Source organism: Lampetra planeri, chromosome 42, assembly GCF_965212315.1.
Source record: "Lampetra planeri chromosome 42, kcLamPlan1.2.h2, whole genome shotgun sequence".
Classification (NCBI taxonomy): Eukaryota; Metazoa; Chordata; class Hyperoartia; order Petromyzontiformes; family Petromyzontidae; genus Lampetra; species Lampetra planeri.
Genome location: NC_136148.1, coordinates 718462 through 738985, shown reverse-complemented (window position 1 = coordinate 738985; position 20524 = coordinate 718462). Strand labels below are relative to the sequence as shown.

Below are 20524 nucleotides of genomic sequence, written 5' to 3'. Positions count from 1 at the left end.
GGGGTGAGCGAATTCGTGGTGCGGGGCGCGTACTGTTGATGATGGCGGTGGGCATCAGCGATGCCAGGCAGGCCTGCTGGGGCAGCAGCACCACCGTGTGCGGCGCGCGCAGCTCAGGGTATGACGCCGGTGCCGCCGCCACCACCGCAGCCTCCACGGGCGGCCTCACGGTGGGCCCCCCGTCCCACGCGCCGTTGCCGGTCGGACCCCCGCGGGCCCCGCCGAACCGGTAGCTCACGAGCTCCTCTCCGCCGGCTACGGCTCGCGTCAGAGAGCACCACAGCTGCCCTCCTGTGCGGACACACACGGGTAACACCAGGTTACACGCGGGTAACACCAGGTTACACGTGGGCACACGCGGGTACACGAGGGTACACGCTCAACTCGTGACGAGCAGCAGTAATTTGAATTTACACAGAGGAGAAATGGGACCTCATCACATGACGCTTCACAAAGAGCCACATTCGGGTCGGGGTGAGGGGTCGGGGTGAGGGGTTGGGGTGAGGGGTCGGGGTGAGGGGTCGGGGTGAGGGGTCGGGGTGAGGGGTCGGGGTGTGGGGTCGGGGTGAGGGGTTGGGAAGGAGGGGTCACGGCACGTGGGTTGTTTTGGAAGTGGATTCTCATGCCCGGAGGCGTCGCTGTCATGGCCCAGGTGTCCGCTGACAAAGAGGCCCTCCTCTCACCTGTGACGGCCGTGACGCCGACTCATGGTGTCGCGACACAGATTCACCGCCCCCCTCCCCCCCTTCCCAAGAGAGATGCCGTGGCACGGCCAGCCACCGTGACAATTAACCGCGGACCCGGCTCTTCGTTACGGAGGGGACCACGGTTTACAGAGGAGGGGGGGGGGCACGAGCTGTTGACTCGGGCCGAGCATTATCAGCGAGCGGAGCGTTTAACCCCTGGCCTCCTCCCTCTGCGCGCTGGGATACGTGATCCACTTATCAGCATCTCCCGCTGCTGGCTCATCGCAACGGCATCCACTTGCTCTCTCCTCCCACTCACACAAACCAAAGAGATTTGTCTCCTGCCCTACAGCAGGTCCCGCTCCTCTCCCTCCCTACTCTCCCTCCCTGCCTCCTCCATCTCCTACACCATGCTCCCCCCCTCCCCTCCCCTCCCTCCACTGCTCCCCGTCTAGCTCATCTCCCCTCTCTACCCTGGGAGAATAATTCTCAGTGCAAATTCACCAGCGTGGGCGTGAGAGTCAAGGGAGGGTGAGGGTTGGGCAGGGTGAGGGTCACGGGGGGGAGGGGGTGCCGTTAACACTTGTTCACGTGCACGAGTCGCCCCCCCCCCCTCCCCCTCCTCCTACAGCCTGGGGCCTTCGCAGATTAAACGCTGGCTGAGGCCACCCAGGCTGGTGTCTCCTTGCGCCCCGCCACTCGCCGCTGCCTCTCCCTCAGGGCAAGGGTCAGAGGTTAGGGTTAGGATGAGAGTTTGGGTTAAGATTTGGTTTAGGATTAGGGGTAGAGTTTAGGGTTACTGGTAAGAGTCAGAGTTAGGGAAAAGGTTAGAGATCAGAGTAAGGGTTAGACATTAGGTTTCGGTTTGAGGCTAGGGTTTGGGTTTGAGGTTGGGGTTTGAGGCTAGGCTTTGAGGTTAGGGTTTGGGCTATGGTGAGGGTTTGAGGCTAGGGTTTGGGTTTGAGGCTAGGGTTTGGGTTTGAGGTTGGGGTTTGAGGCTAGGCTTTGAGGTTAGGGTTTGGGCTATGGTGAGGGTTTGAGGCTAGGGTTTGGGTTTGAGGCTAGGGTTTGGGTTTGAGGCTAGGGTTTGGGTTTGAGGTTGGGGTTTGAGGCTAGGCTTTGAGGTTAGGGTTTGGGCTTGAGGTGAGGGTTTTGGTTCGAGGCTAGGGTTTGTGTTTGAGGCTAGGGTTTGGGTTTGAGGCTAGGGTTTGGGCTTGAGGTTGGGGTTTGAGGTTAGGGTTTGGGTTCAAGGCTAGGGTTGGGGTTTGAGGTTGGGGTTTGAGGCTAGGGTTTGGGTTCAAGGCTAGGGTTGGGGTTTGAGGCTAGGGTTTGGGTTCAAGGTGAGGGTTTGGGTTCAAGGCGAGGGTTTGGGTTTCAGGCGAGGGTTTGGGTTAGGGAGCTGCTGTGGGCGCGCTGTGGAGGGTGGAGCGCGCGTTGGTCCGCGCTGCTCGCTCGCCGGCTATCGCTCGCGACAGCCGGCCAAAGAAAACGAACAACGCTTGGAGAGAAAACAGTGAAAAAATCCTCGTAACGACTCCGGTTTACAACTCGGAGCGCCCCCTCTTACAAGAGCAGCTTAGGCTTATCCGCGTCAAATCAAGGAAACAGGAGTGAACCTCTTAGTCCGGAAAGCGCTGAATTCAGCGCACAATTCCAGTCACTCTCTGTGTTTGTTTTGGAACGGATGCAGCAGCAGAAACTTCAGACTCAAGCTCCGCTTATCGCCGCTGGGAAACGTGCCCTGCCGCCGCAGCGGCTTAGGTATCGCAAGCCGGAGCGCGGTGTGCTGCGGGCACAATAACACCACGCCGCGCCACGCAGTGCCACACCGCGCCACACCGCTCGGACGAAGGGGGTAAAGGAGAAGCGCTGCAATTCCCTGCTCACGTCTCCGCTAGCGGAGCGGCCTGCACTACAGGGAGCTCTAGGGGGCCCCTCTAGAGAGTAGTGTTTCACCAACTCTTTTCATTCCCCGCCATGGGAACGTGGAATTTCCACCACTGGCTCAGGGCTATGAACAGACGATGAGCACCGAGCTCATTTGAGCAGCAGCAGATCACTTTGATTCTCACTTCCACGTTTGCCAGACTGCCTTGGAAGAGGTGGCAGTTCCCAGACTTTACCCCACCGCACGCGGCTTGCTGGGCGGCTATCTGTGGTGTGACCCATTTACACCGCTGGGGGGATGCAGCCTGCCCCATTGCTACAACTGTCGCGCCGGGAGATCAAAATCTGGACTGCAAGTCCAGCGCGCTCCTCACCCGTGGCGGCGTGCAATTGGCGAGTGAGAAATGCCGATGAGACGCTGAATGTCGAAAACCGTTGCCTGGGTTGCACCAAGACGACCGAAACTCCCAGAAGGCGGCGGTGGCTGATGGGCTGTGTACAGAAACACTTTTATTGTTCTAGGTATGGAGGATCAGATATTCTTTACGATTTACTTCTATTTTTATTTTGCCAGATAAGGCCCCACTGAGTTATCTTGCCTCTTTTTCAGAAGCGACCTGGCCCCAAACGACAGCTCAACGAAGTGGCTTCTCATCATCACGTGGGAATGTATGGCAGCCAACGCATGTTGATTCTAAACGTGGAGGGCCTGGAGATAAATCCACACAACCACAGGGAGAGAGAACATTCAAACTTCAAATTCACAACAGGCGTCAGGGTCGGCATTGGACCCACGACCTCCTGTATACCAGGCGAGGTAGATAACATCTCCTAGCCACCGTGGCACCCCACGCATGCGAAGGAGGAGAATCGCCCGCTCAGTTATTTTGTTTTAACGAATGCGGCACCTGGCAGGTGGAAGGAGGCGATGACGGCACTGGCCACGATGACCTCTTGACCCCGACACAGGGTACATTGTACGTTTTCCCGTCATGCCCCCCCCAGTGATTAAAAAAGTGTACATTAGACTTCACCCCCTCGGGTCGTGATGAACGTTGATAATGTCTCAACGATTCCAGCCCCAGAGATCCGCGATCGTTGCCGCTGCTGCGTTATCAGGGCCCGGCCCTCGTGCTAGCGCAGCAGACAGCTCTCAAAACAAACACCCTCCTCTCCCTTCCTCCCTTCCTCCCTTCCTCCAGCCCTCCAGCCCTCCTCCCTCACTATGACAGACACGGAAAACAAGAGTCCTTTGAAAGTGAGAAAGGAAGGGGATTGTGGGAGGGGGCGGAGGAGGGTGGGTGGGGCGGGGGGAGGGGAGGGGGTGCTCCATGGTGGGAGGAGGGGGCTGCCGGGTCACGTGACGTGCGGGACCGACCTTTCCCGAAGACGACGCAGTTGCTCCGCTCCTCCGCGTCCGTGACCTCGAGCGCGCGGAGCCAGCAGTCGCCCGGCACCGGCAGGCGCGCCAGCGCCGCCCGCTGCACACCGCACGCGAGACAAAGATCCACCCCCCCGTGTAGTTGACGCACACTGCACACTGCACACCACACCACCACCACTACCACCCACTACCACCCACACCGCCACCACCACTATGACCCACTATCACCGCCACTACCGTCCACTATCGCAACTGCCGCCAACCCCTTAAGCACCGCCACAACCAACACCAACACCACCACCAGCACCACCACCAGCACCACCACCGCCTCCGCCACCAACAACAAGATCACTGCCACTCCAGCAGCCACCATGTATGTTTGTATGTTGAACGTCTTTTGCACTGTACGTAGCCAACCGTGCTAATCGGAGGTGCAGGGAAGGACAACAAACGAAACACAAACATCAGTTCTAAAGAAATTAGTTTTTAACCACCACCACTTTTGTACTTTCGGGGTCCCTGATCCTCTGCTCACAGTCAATGAGGACCTTCATGATGGTGGGCAGGCACGCGTAAAGCTGCATTTGCTGTTCACCTAGGGGTGCGACAGGGATGTCCTCTGGCTGCCACATTATTTAACTTATTTTCTGCCTCCGTAATTTGAGACACTTTCTATGGCTGTACCGGAGGAGTTTCCATCTGGCACAGGTACATCTGGTACAGGTACATCCGATTCCGGGGTGCGGTCCAGGAATGGCTCCCAAAATGGCCGATGATTGGTAGTATAATGACTGGTCACTCTCAGACAGAATGGCGACGACTCTGCTGCTGAACCTGACACGTGCTACTTCGGGATGGGAGCCTGACCATCAGTCTCACAAAACAAAGCACCTGCCTCGGGACTTCATGTCATCAAATACTCCACCCCACGAGTGAGGGGGGCAATTATGGAGGGAAGTTTCTGAACACGGGCAGTGTGATTATGACAAACTCCGGTTTGAAAGCGGAGATCTCGCTCCGAATCAGTCGAGCGGCATTGTCTCTTCATCAGCCGCCTAACGCCGCCGCGTCGAAGCTGGCCGGCCTGTCGCTCCGCACGAAGCTCCTGGGTCGTCTCGGCCGCGGTTATGCCCTTCCTTCCCTGTGCACGCAAAACGTGGACTCCTTTTAAAGGAACCATCACCACCTTCGCCGCCACCGCTGCCACGACCACCACCGTCAGTGGGAGGGTCGGGCAGAGTGGGCGGAGCGGGCAGAGTGGGCGGAGCGAGATGCATTAGTGCAGCGAGAGATGACGCCACAGACCTGTTGCTCTGAGGAAATGTTTTTGATGTTTCTTACGGAGATGATTTTGTGTCCGTGGCGGCACGTGCGTGTGTGTGTGCCTGTGCGAGTGTGGGAGTGTGTACGTGAGTGTGGTATGTATGTGTGGGTGGAGCGGTAGTGTAGCGGTTAACGGTCAACACCAGTGACAATTATCTGAACCGGTCCTGGGCCTCCCCTAGGTCGACTCAGCCTCAAATGAGTACCTGGTGCAGTGTGTAAACATCGCCACTGGGGAGACAAAGGCGGTCGGGCGTGGTGCTGGCCACCCACCCCCTCGTGTGACGTGCCGGCCTTCATAGGTGCTCGCAAACACCACTTGCCCCTACAGTATGTTAAGGCTATACGGGGATCTTTGTCTTTGTATGTATGTGTGTGGTCGACTCGCCACTGCCTGTTCTACGAACGCAGTGACGAGAGTTTTATTCTCGCTCATGGCCAACACCAGTGACGATTATATGCACCGGTCCTGGGCCTCCCCTAGGTCGACTTAACCTCAAGTGAGTACCTGGTGTGGTGTGTAAACATCACCACTGGGGAGACAAAGGCGGACGGAGATAGTAGCCGGTCTTAATAGGTGCTCGCTAACAGCACTTGCAAAAGCTATACAGAGGACCTTTGTCTTTGTACGTGTGTGTGTCTCATGCTTTCTCTCCTCTCTCTCCGCACCCCACCTTTAGTTCAGTGGGAGGAGAGGGGAGCCCTTATCAGCTGGTGTGGTACCAAGGCCACCCCCCCACCCACACCCCACCTCTGCCTGCCTCCCTGCCCCCCCCTCCTAAATTCCCTCTGATTTCCACCACACCCCTCCGCCCACCTAACACCCCCCCCCCCCCCCCTTTACTCCGTAGCTCCATTCTGAATTCCCATGAGCGAAGACTCCTCCTGCTCCTCCCCCTCCTCGGTCCCGTGACTCTGACCACAGCGCTGCATCGCTCTCCTCAAGGTCTGCTCGCCGGTTCTCAACGCTGCCCGGGTTCCACGACTCCAGACGCGGCGACGCGCCAGCCACGTACCGATAGCGCCGACGCCTTCGGACGGCCTTGGACAGACCCCGTGAGCCAGACCCCGTGAGCCAGACCCCGTGAGCCAGACCCCGTTAGTCAGACCCCGTTAGTCAGACCCCGTTAGCCAGACCCCGTGAGCCAGACCCCGTGAGCCAGACCCCGTTAGTCAGACCCCGTTAGTCAGACCCCGTGAGCCAGACCCCGTTAGTCAGACCCCGTTAGCCAGACCCCGTGAGCCAGACCCCGTGAGCCAGACCCCGTGAGCCAGACCCCGTTAGTCAGACCCCGTTAGTCAGACCCCGTGAGCCAGACCCCGTGAGCCAGACCCCGTGAGCCAGACCCCGTGAGCCAGACCCCGTGAGCCAGACCCCGTGAGCCAGACCCCGTTAGCCAGACCCCATGAGCCAGACCACGGCGATCAGACCCGACTATCGGACCCCGGTAGTCGGCAGGACCCCGCCAAGGGGACCCTGCCGGCGTGGCGGACGTGTGAGCCCCCTGCGCTGGCCATGACGAACTCCAGACCCCGGCGGGCAGGCGGACGGACCGTCCCGTCTCCCTCGTTATCGGCCACATTTATCCCTATCTACCCCCCCCCCGCAACCCGCCACCACCGCTCCGAAGCCAAATCAGAATAATAGAATGAAATAATTGATAGCGGCCGGGCAGAGTTAGTCACAGAGAGATCCGCGCGGGCCTCCACTCCCCCCCCGCCCTCGCAAACTTCCAGCCGCGCCCACGACGCGGATTCCTCGCCGCTCCTCCCCTCTCCGTGCCGAGCGCCCCGCCGCCACCGCCGCCGCGGCGGGGCGACGCACGGACAACTCGGCGGGAATGAGCGAGGGGTCGCGTGGACAGCGAGAGATTCTGCGAGCGTTTTTTTTTCGGGGGGGGGGCGGTCGCTGCTTAGATCGGGTGAGCGGGGGTAACAGACACAAACGACAAAAACACGCAGATTTATTTATCTATGGCTGATGCGACGCTCTCCCTCCCTCTCTCTCCAGCCCGCCCGCCACGAGCCAGCACCCGGCTATCACCGTGAGAAGGGCCACAGTTGTAATGATAACTCCAGCGCGGCTATCCAGTGGAAAAGATTACGGAGGAATCGCATTCTTGGCACGAAAGGGAGACACACAACGAAAGGGAGAGCGAGACAGAGAGCCCCCTCCCTCTACCCCCCGCCCCCCCCCGCAGGTCGGCCCCGTCACCCCGCGCGGCACGCTCGCGGGGTTACAGCTGCGCTGCGTCTCGTGCCAACTCGGTCTGCGCTCGGGACTCGCACCGCGGGGATCGGACCGCCGCCTCCATCGAGCAGAGATCTATACACACGGCCCTGGGGGGCCCTGGGGGGCCCCGGGGAGCCCTGGGGGGGCCCCGGGGGGGCTGGCTCGGCCGTGATTGAGACTCAACGAGTCTCGTGGGTGCCAGACGAGTCTGTTATATCTACAGAGTGTTACACCACCACACTGTGCATCACAACAACACTCACCCACTCACTCACCCATCCACCAACTCCCCCACTCGTCCACTCACCGCAATGCAGGTCACAACACTTCTTTCTCTGCTCATTCCCTCACACTGCTCCACTCTGGAATTCCCTCCTCCCATCATCGTCTCTCTCTTCTCAGGTTCTTATAACAACCTCACTCAAATCAAGAAATGTGTTACACTCTAACGAATTACACCTTCAAGGGTGCTGATTGTTGCTGGCTGCTTGGCATTCTGGGCCAGTCCTCAGCAACCGTCATCAAGAAACAAACACACACAACCACACACACACCTACAACTACACACACACAACTACACACACACACAACTACACACACACACAACTGCACACACACACAACCACATAGAGACAGAACCCCAAACACACCGCCAGACGGACACGCGGCCACACGGACACAATGCCATAGTCGCGCACACGTGCCACACGGACACAATACCACACCCCACACACACGTGCGGGGTGTGGGTGCAGGCAGTCACCTCCGTGCCGTCGCCCCCATGCCCCCCGTGCCCCCCGTGTCGCATGACCCCAGGGTAGGGCCCCCACGTGACCCCCGGCAGCAGCTGGCGCCGACTGCGAACGCGGCACCGCTCCAGCGGAACCTCGCTGGCGCTCAGCTCCTCTGCAGACAGAGACACGGCGGTCGTTAGTGCTCAACTCATCCGCATCTCATGGATACCTGGAGACAGACCTGGGGGAGACACAGGGGGGAGACATGGGGAGAAGGAGACACGGCAGCACGGAGACATGGGGGAGCCAAGGCGCCACTCCCATAACGGACCACGCTTTATTAGATAAATATCAAGGCAGACATTAAAAAAGCAGTGTGTGTCACTCCCAATGCATTTCTTAACTTAGCCGTGGTGCACGCACGCTCGTTCACGTGACTTGCACGCTCGCGCGTTCACGTGAGGCATTCGCACGCTCGTTCACGTGACGTGCACGCACGCTCGTTCACGTGACGTGCACGCACGCTCGTTCACGTGACGTGCACGCACGCTCGTTCACGTGACGTGCACGCAAGCTCGTTCACGTGACGTGCTCGCTCATTCACGTGAGGCGTTCCCGAGCTCGTTCACCCGGCACAGCCTCGCCGAGTCTCAGGACGAGTTTCAGGAGAGTCCTGCCCAGTTTTCGCCGAAGGGGCACCGTTGCTGCTGCGTGTGATCCCAACCGAGTGAACTGCAGATGATGTTTGGCACTGGGGTGTGTGGCCAATGCCGGCTACACCGTGTGTGTGTCTGAGAGAGTCACTCATTCGTTAGTGCGGTAACTATAGATAGTAGATTTTTCTCTCATTGTATACAATTCTTTACACTTGAATATTAATGTGGCGACGACGACGCTTTGAGTGGCAGATTTGTACCCAAAAATTAAATTGTCTCGACGAACCTCTACCCTCCTCCAGAACGGAGTTGCCGTGGCACGGCCCGAGAGGGCAACCAGGGGACCTCCACCGAGGAGATGGGGCGAGGGATTCCGCCCGTGCGCCGGTGTTAGATGGGTCGTCACATTGCAAGCCTGCGAGAGGTGGCAGCAGCTTGGGGAGGCCGTCATCCAGCAGTGGTTGGATCGTGGCTGCTGATGATGAGCGCCATGACGACGACGACGACGAGAGGCCACTGTTGCCTGCGATTTTACACGCAGCTGTTGCTGTGACCCTCGCTCTGCGATTGGATGCCATCAGTCAAGTGACATCTCAACATTCATCCACTTGAGGCATTGGCTAATCATCTTCTTGCTTACAGCCCGGCAAAGCCAGTGGTGGCAATTCCACGTTCCGATGGCAGGGGCCAGTCTATCTACAGGACAACCACTGTTGAGTTCCCCACAGATTGGTACCTATTTTATCGACCCCAGTGGGATGACGGGTCGAGTCACAGACGAGTGACCTCTCACCCCCTGTGGGGGTCCTGACCCCTGCTCGACCACACAGGCAATCGCAGCACTTGTCACGTGACCCGCAGCAGCAGTGCTGCTGTGTTTGTTTAAACTGCGGGGGGCTGCGGGGGCTGCGGGGGGCTGCCCCCCCCCGCCCCACCCCCCCACCCCCCCCCACTCCCCCACCCCCCCCCACTCCCCCCCCCCCCTCCACCGTCTCAAGTGACGTCCCTCTTCCCTTTCAACCGTGGTGAGAAGCAACCACCACCCTCCCCGGCAGCTGCGACGCACAGACGTCACCCGCACCTAGCCTGGCACGCACGCCCACCCGTGACCTCGTGCTCACGTGCAGACCCAACATCAGGGGCCACTGATGGTCCAGCGCCGACTCCCTCCAGTCGCTCACCGGCGGTCCGTCGCCTCCTTATCGCTCGCCTATCGCTACTGCCATGGTGACCGTTCCTGTGCATGTCAATCATTGATTCCTCCACGCATTTTGAGGACTCGGTCGTGATCAGACACCGAGAGTGTCGCCTTATCCACCGTACGGTGTTCAACCACCACACTGCAGGTCACAACACCACCCACTCACCCACTCACCCACTCACTCACCGTCTCACACACTCACCCGCCTACTCACTCACCCACTCACCCGCCTACTCACTCACCCACCCACTAACTCACACACTTCTTCCCTTGCACTGCTCCTCTCCACGTTGGAATTCCCTCCCTCCCATCATCGCCGTCTCTTCTCCCCAAGTTAGCACTTCGTTGTTTTTCGAGAGAGCGCCCATTACACCCGGGGCATCTCAAAGCGCCTCACAACCTCGCTCCATCTATTACGCACTTCGACAGAGCGCCGCTCGTTCCTGCCCTGCTCGGCGTACAGATGCGGCCCGCTCTCGGCAACTGCGCTAATGCGCCCGCGGGCGCGAGCTGAAACGGCGCGTGTCCCGGACGGGACGCAGGAGGAGGGACGTGTTTGTTTAATACCAGGGGTGTCTGCGCAGAACCATCGTCTCAAAACACCACGCAGATAAAGTCTGCGCAAGCGGCAGGCGAGCACACATTGTCAAAACAGAGATTAGCTCGCCATGGCGACGAGGCGAGCAGCCGCAGATGCCTGGCGCGGCCCGCCACCAACTTAAACACACGGGCACTACCGCCACCACCGCCATCACAACCACCGTCACCGCCAACAGCGGAAACGCAGGCACCACCTGAAACAAAGCCTCCACACGACCACAACAAATACGACCAACGCCGCGACCACCACAAACACCACCACCACAGCAACCACCACCACAAACACCACCGCCACCACCACCACAGCAACCACCACCACAAACACCACCGCCACCACCACCACAGCAACCACCACCACAAACACCACCGCCACCACCACCACAGCAACCACCACCACAAACACCACCGCCACCACCACCACAGCAACCACCCGCCACTACACCTGAACCCACACGCACGGCAACGCCGTGCGTGTGACAGACCTGGGGGTCCCAGCGACACGGGGAGGGAGGGTGACGAGGGGGGGGGGTGAGCGGTGGGTGGGTGAGTTGGTGAGTGTGGGTGACCGAGTGAGATGACAGGTGAGTGGGGGGGTGAGTGAGACGGTGGGGGGTAGGGGTGAGGACAGCTCAGTGGAGAAAGGGCAGCAGCAGCTATGTGTGGTGGCTGGCCAATGGGTAGGTGGGCGAGTAGGTAGGTGGGCGAGTAGGCAGGTGGGTTGGCAGCCGAATGGATAGGCTGGCGATTAGGTAGGCAGGCGATTGGGTAGGCTAACCGGGAGGTGGGTAGGCAGGTGGGTGCTTAGGAAGGTGATGATTGTGGGGGGTAGGCAGTCCGGTGGGGGTGGGGGCGGGTAGGGGGTTGGTGTGGGGGGGAGCAGGAAGCGGGGTCTCTGCTCAGCTCGGCTCGATTCGGCTGCACTCAGCTGAAATCTCCGCGCGGTGCCAGTCACAACAGGAAATGTTTGCTCTAGATTGCAGATTCTGTTCGATAAGATAAATTCTTGCAGGGAGAGTTCGGAAAAAAAATAAAATTAGATCGTTAACTTTCCCCCCCTAATTATAACAAAAACAAAAAATAGCACACGCTCGCACACACACGCACACGGGCGCGCTCAGGCACACACATTCATGCACACACACAGGCGCACGCATGTGCCTGCCCGGTGCGAGGCTGGGGTTGACACGTTTCGCTTTTTTTGGGCCCTGCCGATAGTGAAAATACGGATCGCGAGCTGAGAGATCTCGATCTCAAAGTGCCAAGCTAGGTGCACTCTGAGGCCATGTGAAGTGTAAAAGGGCGACTGCCTCCAACTGTCCAGCAGCGTCCTTCACGAGCCTCCTCCACAGAGACCGATCTTGACACCGCTGGTACCGATCATCGGAAAGTCCACTCAGCTTCACATCCTCCTGTACCAAATCACTCCATCTCTTCTCTAGCCCGTGCCGCGCCCGTTTAGCCCCCTTGATCCGGCCGAACAGAAGCCGCTTGAGCATGCGGTGGCTGGGCGTGCGGGCTACGTGACCCAGCCAACGCAGCCTAACCTTACGTAGGAACTCACTGATGGGACTGTGTCCAGATCTTTCATTGATCTGTGAGCTCCTCATACAATCCAGTCTGGTTTAACCAAAGGATGGATTGTGGGCAGACCAGCCGGAATATTTCAAAACGGTGCAGATATTTCCTCAAAAGGGGCCACGTTTTCAAAAGCATAGAGAGGAGAGGGCACGAACGTGGAGAGACAGGCGAGGTATCTTCCGCACAGCGTTACGTGACAGATGAAAAGTGCCACTCAACTCATTGGGAATGAGACCTTTACGTGGGCAGTGCGATCGTTCCACTCTCTACAGCCACCACATGACACTCATCACACACACCCCGATCCCACACTCACACCAAAGACAAAGATCCCCTGTATAGCCTTAACAGACTGTTGGGCCAAGTGCTGTTAGCGAGCACCTATGAAGGCCAGAACGACACACGAGGAGGTGGGTGGCCAGCACCACGCCCGGCAGCCTTTGTCTCCCCCGCCTCCCTCCCCCCGCCTCCCTCCCCCCTGTGAGGCAACGGGACTCGAATCGCTGGCCCCGAATCATCGACCTGAATCGTGGCAATTCGTTGCGAGTTAAATCACCGTCGATCGTGTCCAGCAGGGATTCTCAACCTCTTTGGTATGGGCCCCTCCCCCCCAATCAAGAGCACTTGTCCCAGCGCTCGTTGGAAGAGGCGGGAGTAGCCACGCTTCACCCCCCCCCCCCACCGCGCGCCATCTGCTGACGCCCCCCAAACTGCGGTGGAGCTCAGCTTTGCTCGCTGGGTGGACAGCGCCAGGAGAGGCAGGAGCGGGGATTTAAGAAACTCGCAGCGTCTGTTTCAGCCGCCCGGGCCGGGGAATGGAGTCGAACCGGCGACCTCTGCATTGCGAACCCAGCGCTGCTGCTGCTGCTGACCACTAACGCCGTGGTGGCAGCGGTCGTAATGTGAACACGGTATTATACGGCATCGTATGGCATTACACTGCGTGTCACGGCGTTACGATTAGTAACATTCATGCACGTGCACTTGCGTGCGCACGCACGCACAAGCGTGTACGTACGTGTACGCGCACACACACGCACACACACGCACGCACGTAAACACGCACTTGTGCACGTGTACGCGTGCACGCACACGCGCACGTGTACGCACGCGCACGCACGTGCATGCACGTGCACGCACGCGCTCATGCGCGGGCAGGACGTGGCCGGGGCACGGTGGGCATGGCGGGGATGGCGGCGCACGGCCTTGGCCATTGTCTTCCGGAGACAGCGGCCTCCTGTCCGGGCAGCGGCAGCCACAGAGACGCGATCTGATGGTAAGCGGACACCGCGGCGGGGACGGGGGGGGGGTGGCGGGGTGGGAGCGCGCGGTGAGTCCAAGGGCACGGGTGCCCACGTCGCCACACGGGTGGCACGGCGTGCTCTCCGCTCCGCCGCACGGCGAGCGACTCGTGGTTAACGGGGGGGGGGGGGGGGGGCTCACAATGGCCGGCTCTGCCGTGAGACGGCACCACGGGCGGCCAAGGGCGCACGTCCCTGCGGGTGCCGCTGCGCGTCTCCCGTACCGCCGATCGACCCGCTGGGCGCGCGATCGGCGCGGCTGCCCTGGGAGTGCGCTACTCCCCCTGCGCGTTCACTCCTGGGGGGTCCCTGCTACTGATGCGAGAAATGCATGCAGACGTACAGATACACACGCACGCACGTACACACACGGACACGCACAGATCCCCCGTATAGCCTTAACAGACTGTTGGGGCAAGTTCTGTTAGCGAACACCCTTGAAGCCTGGCACGGCACACAAAGAGATTGGTGGCCAGAACCACGCCCAGCCGCCTCTGTCTCCGGAGTGTCGATGTTTACGCACCGCACCAGGCACTCATTTGAGACTGAGTCGTCCTAGGGGAGGCCTAGGACCGGTTCAGGCAACCGTCACCGGTGTTGGCAGTGAATCGAACTCGGTCTCCTTGTTCGCAATGCAGCGCGCGAACCACTGCACTACCGCTCCTCACAGACAAACACAGACACACACACAAAGACACACACACAGACACGCACACAGCAGTGGTGAATCGCATCCCCTTCCTGCTCACCAAACCCTTTGATAGAATTTCCTTAAAAAAGTGAAACCTAACACCAAAAAACACGCGCGCACACGGGCACACGCGCGTCCAGGTCGCACGCACGGGCACACGCGCGGACGGACGGCGCGCTTTAGAGCCTCCGGTCGGTCGAGAGTTCCGCCGGCAGGCAGCTGGGAGCACAACTCCGGGAACAAGAGCCTTGCCGCCGCCGGGGGAAGCGGCCGCAGGTCCCGGGGCTCTGGAGCGGAGCCAGACACAACCGCCCAGCGCTTGTTTGGCTTCGTCGCCGCTTCCCTACCGCTCCTCCGGCGCGAGCGCTCGTCACCAGCGCCGTCGCCAGCGCCGTCGCCATCGGCCGCGGGGGGGGGGGGGACCACGCTCGTCGGGGGCGATCACGCGCGACGATTCTATCCAAGCGATAGCTCGTCGCGACATCATCATCGCCACCACCACCGTCGCGTTATCAGGGCTCAATATCATCCCCACCATCATCACCGTACCATCATCACCGTACCATCATGATCGTGACGCTATTTCCCTCGGCCTCACCATCGGCGTGACTATCAGCAATCATCACTAACACCACCGCGGCCACCATCGCGACACCATCGTTGCCATCGCCACCACCACCACCGTCATCGCCGACCCAGCGAACCTCAGAGCTGACCGCAGAGTGAGGGGGGGTGGGGGGGGTAACGTCGCCCTCACCCCCAACGCGCCCAGCAGCCCCCCCTCCTCGTGACTACTGCCGGAGGTGCAGGGGGGTGGCGGTTGGGGAAGGGGGCGGTAGTGGAGGGGGGAGGAGAGGCGATACGACCACTAACGCAACATCGACGCGATAAATCAGCGGCGCGCTGGAGTTTATAGAGCGACGCGGAAACGCGACCGCAACCCCGAACAGCGCCGCCGCCACCGCCGCCATCTCCCTCCTCGGCCCCCCCCCCACCCGGATCCTTATCGAGGCGCTAAAAAAAACAAGACCCCTCCCCCCTCCATCGCGAGTTTTATTTTGTTTCACAAACGTCGACTTTTCCACGCCGAATGAACGTTCTCCCAGCGGCGTGACGGACGGAGCGCCGCACGCCGCTCCTCTCTCTGCCCACTCCCCTTCACACACCCCACGCCTACCCACCCACCCACCCACCAACTACCACCCCACGCCTACCCACCCACCAACTACCACCCCACGCCTACCCACCCACCAACTACCACCCCACCTACCTACCCACAAACTACCACCCCACGCCTACCCACCCACCAACTACCACCCCACGCCTACCCACCCACCAACTACCACCCCACCTACCTACCCACAAACTACCACCCCACACCGACCCACCCACCAACTACCACCCCACCTACCTACCCACAAACTACCACCCCACCTACCCACCCACCAACTACCACCCCACACCGACCCACCCACCAACTACCCCACCTACCCACCCACCAACTACCACCCCACCTACCCACCCACCAACTACCACCCCACACCGACCCACCCACCAACTACCACACCTACCCACCCACCAACTACCACCCCACACCGACCCACCCACCAACTACCACCCCACCTACCCACCCACCAACTACCACCCCACACCTACCCACCCACCAACTACCACCCCACCTACCCACCCACCAACTACCACCCCACACCTACCCACCCACCAACTACCACCCCACCTACCCACCCACCAACTACCACCCCACACCTACCCACCCACCAACTACCACCCCACCTACCTACCCACCAACTACCACCCCACGCCTACCCACCCACCCACCAACTACCACACCTACCCACCCACCAACTACCACCCCACACCGACCCACCCACCAACTACCACCCCACCTACCCACCCACCAACTACCACCCCACACCGACCCACCCACCAACTACCACACCTACCCACCCACCAACTACCACCCCACGCCTACCCACCCACCAACTACCCCACCTACCCACCCACCAACTACCACCCCACGCCTACCCACCCACCAACTACCCCACCTACCCACCCACCAACTACCACCCCACGCCTACCCACCCACCAACTACCCCACCTACCCACCCACCAACTACCACCCCACGCCTACCCACCCACCAACTACCCCACCTACCCACCCACCAACTACCAACCCATTCACCCACCAACCGCCACCTCCGATGAGCAAGGTTGCCCACGTACGGTGCGAGAGACGTACACACATGGGATGAATCAACCCCACCACCAGGATTGTTTAAAAACTCAGAACCTGCCGAGCCGCTCGTTCCACGACAGACACGGCATAGGACGGCCTTCAACCAGCAGTGGATTGACCACGGCTGATGATGATGATGAGGGACCATAGTCGATTAGAACGCAAGGAATGGAACGCATCCGAGAGGACGACCTGCGAGGAGATGGAGCGATGAAGTCGGCTCGTGTGTCGAGCAGAGCGCTGTATCGCAGGCTCGTGGGAGGTGGCGGCGGCGCCTTGGGGAGGGAGGCCTTCATCCAGCAGCGGATTGACCACGCCCGGCGCGCGGAAGTCACCGGTTCACGTGGCTCTCGAGTGAGGAGCACAGAAGGATGCCAAAGAGGTGCCCCCGTGCCACCCCCTCCCTCCCCCGCCCCGGTAGCCCCCCCACCCCCCCCCACCCCTTCGCCCCCCACCCCAGAGATTAGGAGCTCTCCACATTTCTTGTCGCTGTGTCAGCACTTCTTAATATTTGGCGCAGGCACCCAGCAATATTCCACGAAAGAAAACAGCAGGCACCGAGTCGGAGCCTCGGTCGGGGCTTTCATCGCCACCACCACCACCACCACCACCACCACGCCACCATCACCGCCACGACTGCCATTATCACCGCTACCGGTGAGCGTCCGGCGCTGACAACACCGCCAATCAGGTCAACGCACAATCACTGGGTGCACGCCCTGTGTGGCACCGTGCCACTCTCCCGTGCCACTCTCCCGTGCCACTCTCTCCCTCTGCTGTGCTACTCAGCCGTACCCCTCCCCCGTGGCACTCTCTCTCCTGTATGATTCTCCCGTGTCGCTCTCCCTTGCCACTCCTTCTCCCGTGCCACTCTCTCTCTGCTGTGCCTCTCTCTGTGCTGTGCCACTGTGCAGGACGCCGGTGGATGGCGCCGAACCGCGACGCGAGATCTCGTTTCCGTGCGCGCGCTGCCCTGCGTGACCACACGAGAGGCCTGTGGCCTGGTGCAACGGCCATCGCGGCTACTGAGCTCGCCCGATCTTGATGTACGCACGCACGCACGGTCACGCACAACCGCACGCCTACAGTCACACACGCTCACCGGCTCGCTGACCAACGCGCTCGCACGCTCACACCCACGAACGCACGCTCACGCACGCACGCTCTCACACACGCACGCACTCGCAAGCACGCACACACGCTCTCACACATTAACTGTCGGTGTGTGTGCCAGTGTGTCAGTGAGTGCATCAGTGTGTGGGTCAGAACATCAACAGGCCGATGGGCACATCTTATTCGTGAATGAAAATTTACGAACATTTAAAGAGTAGCCACAGTGCTGATTGTGGCCATGCAACCCGAACTCTGGACCAGACAGTCAACCACTGTGACCTGCACTCCTTCAACGCAGGAGTAACAGCAAAGCGACACCCAGCGTCTCTCTCCTGAAGCCCTTTCGTGGTGAGCAGTCCTCCACATTGGCATTAAGATCTTGAACACATTGCCATCATACGCAACAATAGTATAGTGTCTCAGTGTGTGTGTCAGTGTGTGTGTCAGTGCGTGTGTCAGTGCGTGTGTCAGTGCGTGTCTCAGTGCGTGTCTCAGTGCGTGTCTCAGTGCGTGTGTCAGTGTGTGTCTCAGTGCGTGTGTCAATGTGTGTGTCAGTGCGTGTGTCAGTGTGTGTCAATGTGTGTGTCAATGTGTGTGTCAGTGCGTGTGTCAGTGTGTGTCTCAGTGCGTGTCTCAGTGCGTGTCTCAGTGCGTGTCTCAGTGCGTGTGTCAGTGCGTGTCTCAGTGCGTGTGTCAATGTGTGTGTCAATGTGTGTGTCAGTGCGTGTCTGAGTGTGTGTGTCAGTGCGTGTGTCTGTGAGCGAGTAAAGTGGGGAGCGGTAGTGTAGCAGCGGTCAGCACGCTGCGCTACGAATCCGGCGACTCGAGTTCTATTCCCGCTCACGGCCAACACCGGTGACGATTATCTGAACCGGTCCCGGGCCTCCCCTAGGTCGACTCAGCCTCAAACATCGTCACTAGGGAGACAAAGACGGCCGGGCGTGGTGCTGGCCACCCACCCCCTCGTGTGCCGTGCCGGCCTTCATAGGTGTTCGCTAACAGCACTTGCCCCAACAGTCTGTTAAGGCTACAGGGGGGATCTTTGTCTTTGTTGTGTGTGGGTGAGTGAGGGGCGAGGTCGAGGTCACGCTCACCCGGTAGTGCCCACCGCTGTGGACGTGGTGACTCCTGGTCGCGCTCGTCTTCCGAAGGTGACCGTCTCCCGGCATCGACCGCAACTGGGGGGTGGGGGGGGGGGCGCAGAAAGGGGTCAAAATAATAATAATAATCATCATCATCGTCCTCGCAACCATCCTCATCACCATCACCACCACCATCATCATCACCACCACCATCACCATCATCACCATCTTCACCATCACTATCATTGCAATTTTCACCACGATCATCACCACCATCACCACCATCACCACCATCACCACCATCACCACCATCACCACCATCACCACCAAGCACCAATGTTGTTACCATCACCAAGCTGCGACAAACAATACAACACCGCCACCGACGAACTGTGACACTTCACTGGAAGGGCTTGAATCATCAGCCCCGACTGACGTGGCAATGCCCAGCGAAGACTTCCCCATTCACCCACGGCGGTGGGTGAGGGTGGGGTGGGCGAGGGGCGCGGTAGTTCGCTCACGGAGGCAGTAATAGAGCAACAGGGATCATGAACCTGCACGCAGGGCCACGCTATCCCGGCACGAGCGTGGCTTTACTCGGGGTACCCAAGACATCCCGACGCAGGATCCCTCCTGCGAATGAGTCTTGAGGCTCGGCGAGATTCCCCTGGGCAGCCACGGGCCCTCGCCTGGTAGTATGAGGTGTATAAGGTGAGCGCGTGTGCATTCAGCTTGATCATGGGAGCCATTGTGGCCGTCCACGAGGAGCTGACGGTGCCTAACTAGGCCCCACTAGTGAGAAGGGGAAATCAGCCTCTTCTGAGGACATTAAAAAAGGACGTGCGCTCGTCTCGTCATCGTACGGCAAGGACAGCGTTCCTGGTCAACCGCCGCACACCGTCACGGTCAGAGACAAACGCGCCGCCGCCGCGACATCAGCAACAGTGGCAGCATCAGCAGCTGTGACAGCGGCAGCAGCAGCAGCAGCAGGCTCATTATTCTCAGCAGCATAAGCAGCCGTGGCAGCAGGAGTCGTAGCATCGGCAGTCGCGTCGGCAGCTGCAGTAGCAGCAGCAAACGAACCCCGAGACAAACACCGGCAAATTGTGAACCACAGCGGCACAGAGACAGAGCTCTCGAGAGCACCAGGGCTTATCGGGGTTTGAGGATGAGATGGGGGGGGGGAGATGAGGGGGTGAGGCGGGGGGAGGGATGAGCAAAGGGGGGGTGGGGGGAAGAGGGTGGGAACACGGCGCTGGAGAAGTAATTCTTTCCACTGAAACTGTCTTCTGGTTGTTTCATCTCGAGGCGCCAGGGCTGCGCTAATCTTATCGCAACCTCAAGGCGCGCTGCAGCTATCGGGGCACGCAGGGCACGGGGGGGCCGGGGAGCCACCCCTCACCGCCCCCCCACCTCCCGGGCGCTCGCCCCAAACACTCCCCCCCCCCCCCCCGTTCCCACGTCTCCTCTTCTCGTCGGTCCCCCCGAGCAATTAGCACCGCGTTCCCATGGCCGCTCGAAAGTAAGCCGCGATGGGGGGCGCAGTACCGGGCCGAGCCGCCGGGACGGGTGCCATCCGGGCCTACAGTGAGGCCTCACGGCCGGGCCTACAGTGGGGCCTCACGGCTGGGCCTACAGTGGGGCCTCACGGCTGGGCCTACAGTGGGGCCTCACGGCTGGGCCTACAGTGGGGCCTCACGGCTGGGCCTACAGTGGGGCCTCACGGCTGGGCCTACAGTGGGGCCTCACGGCTGGGCCTACAGTGGGGCCTCACGGCTGGACCTACAGTGGGGCCTCACGG

At 60.2% G+C, this 20524-nt stretch overlaps 1 protein-coding gene across 1 annotated transcript in view; it reads right to left on the bottom strand.

The window, feature by feature from the left end:
• LOC144732228 (uncharacterized) overlaps positions 1–20524 on the bottom strand; it is a 68342-nt gene that overhangs the window by 6122 nt on the left and 41696 nt on the right. The window contains 6 exon segments of the mRNA XM_078613627.1: positions 34–291; positions 3952–4144; positions 5018–5098; positions 6125–6322; positions 8277–8419; positions 18736–18819. Coding sequence (XP_078469753.1) covers positions 34–291; positions 3952–4144; positions 5018–5098; positions 6125–6322; positions 8277–8419; positions 18736–18819 — 957 coding nt within the window.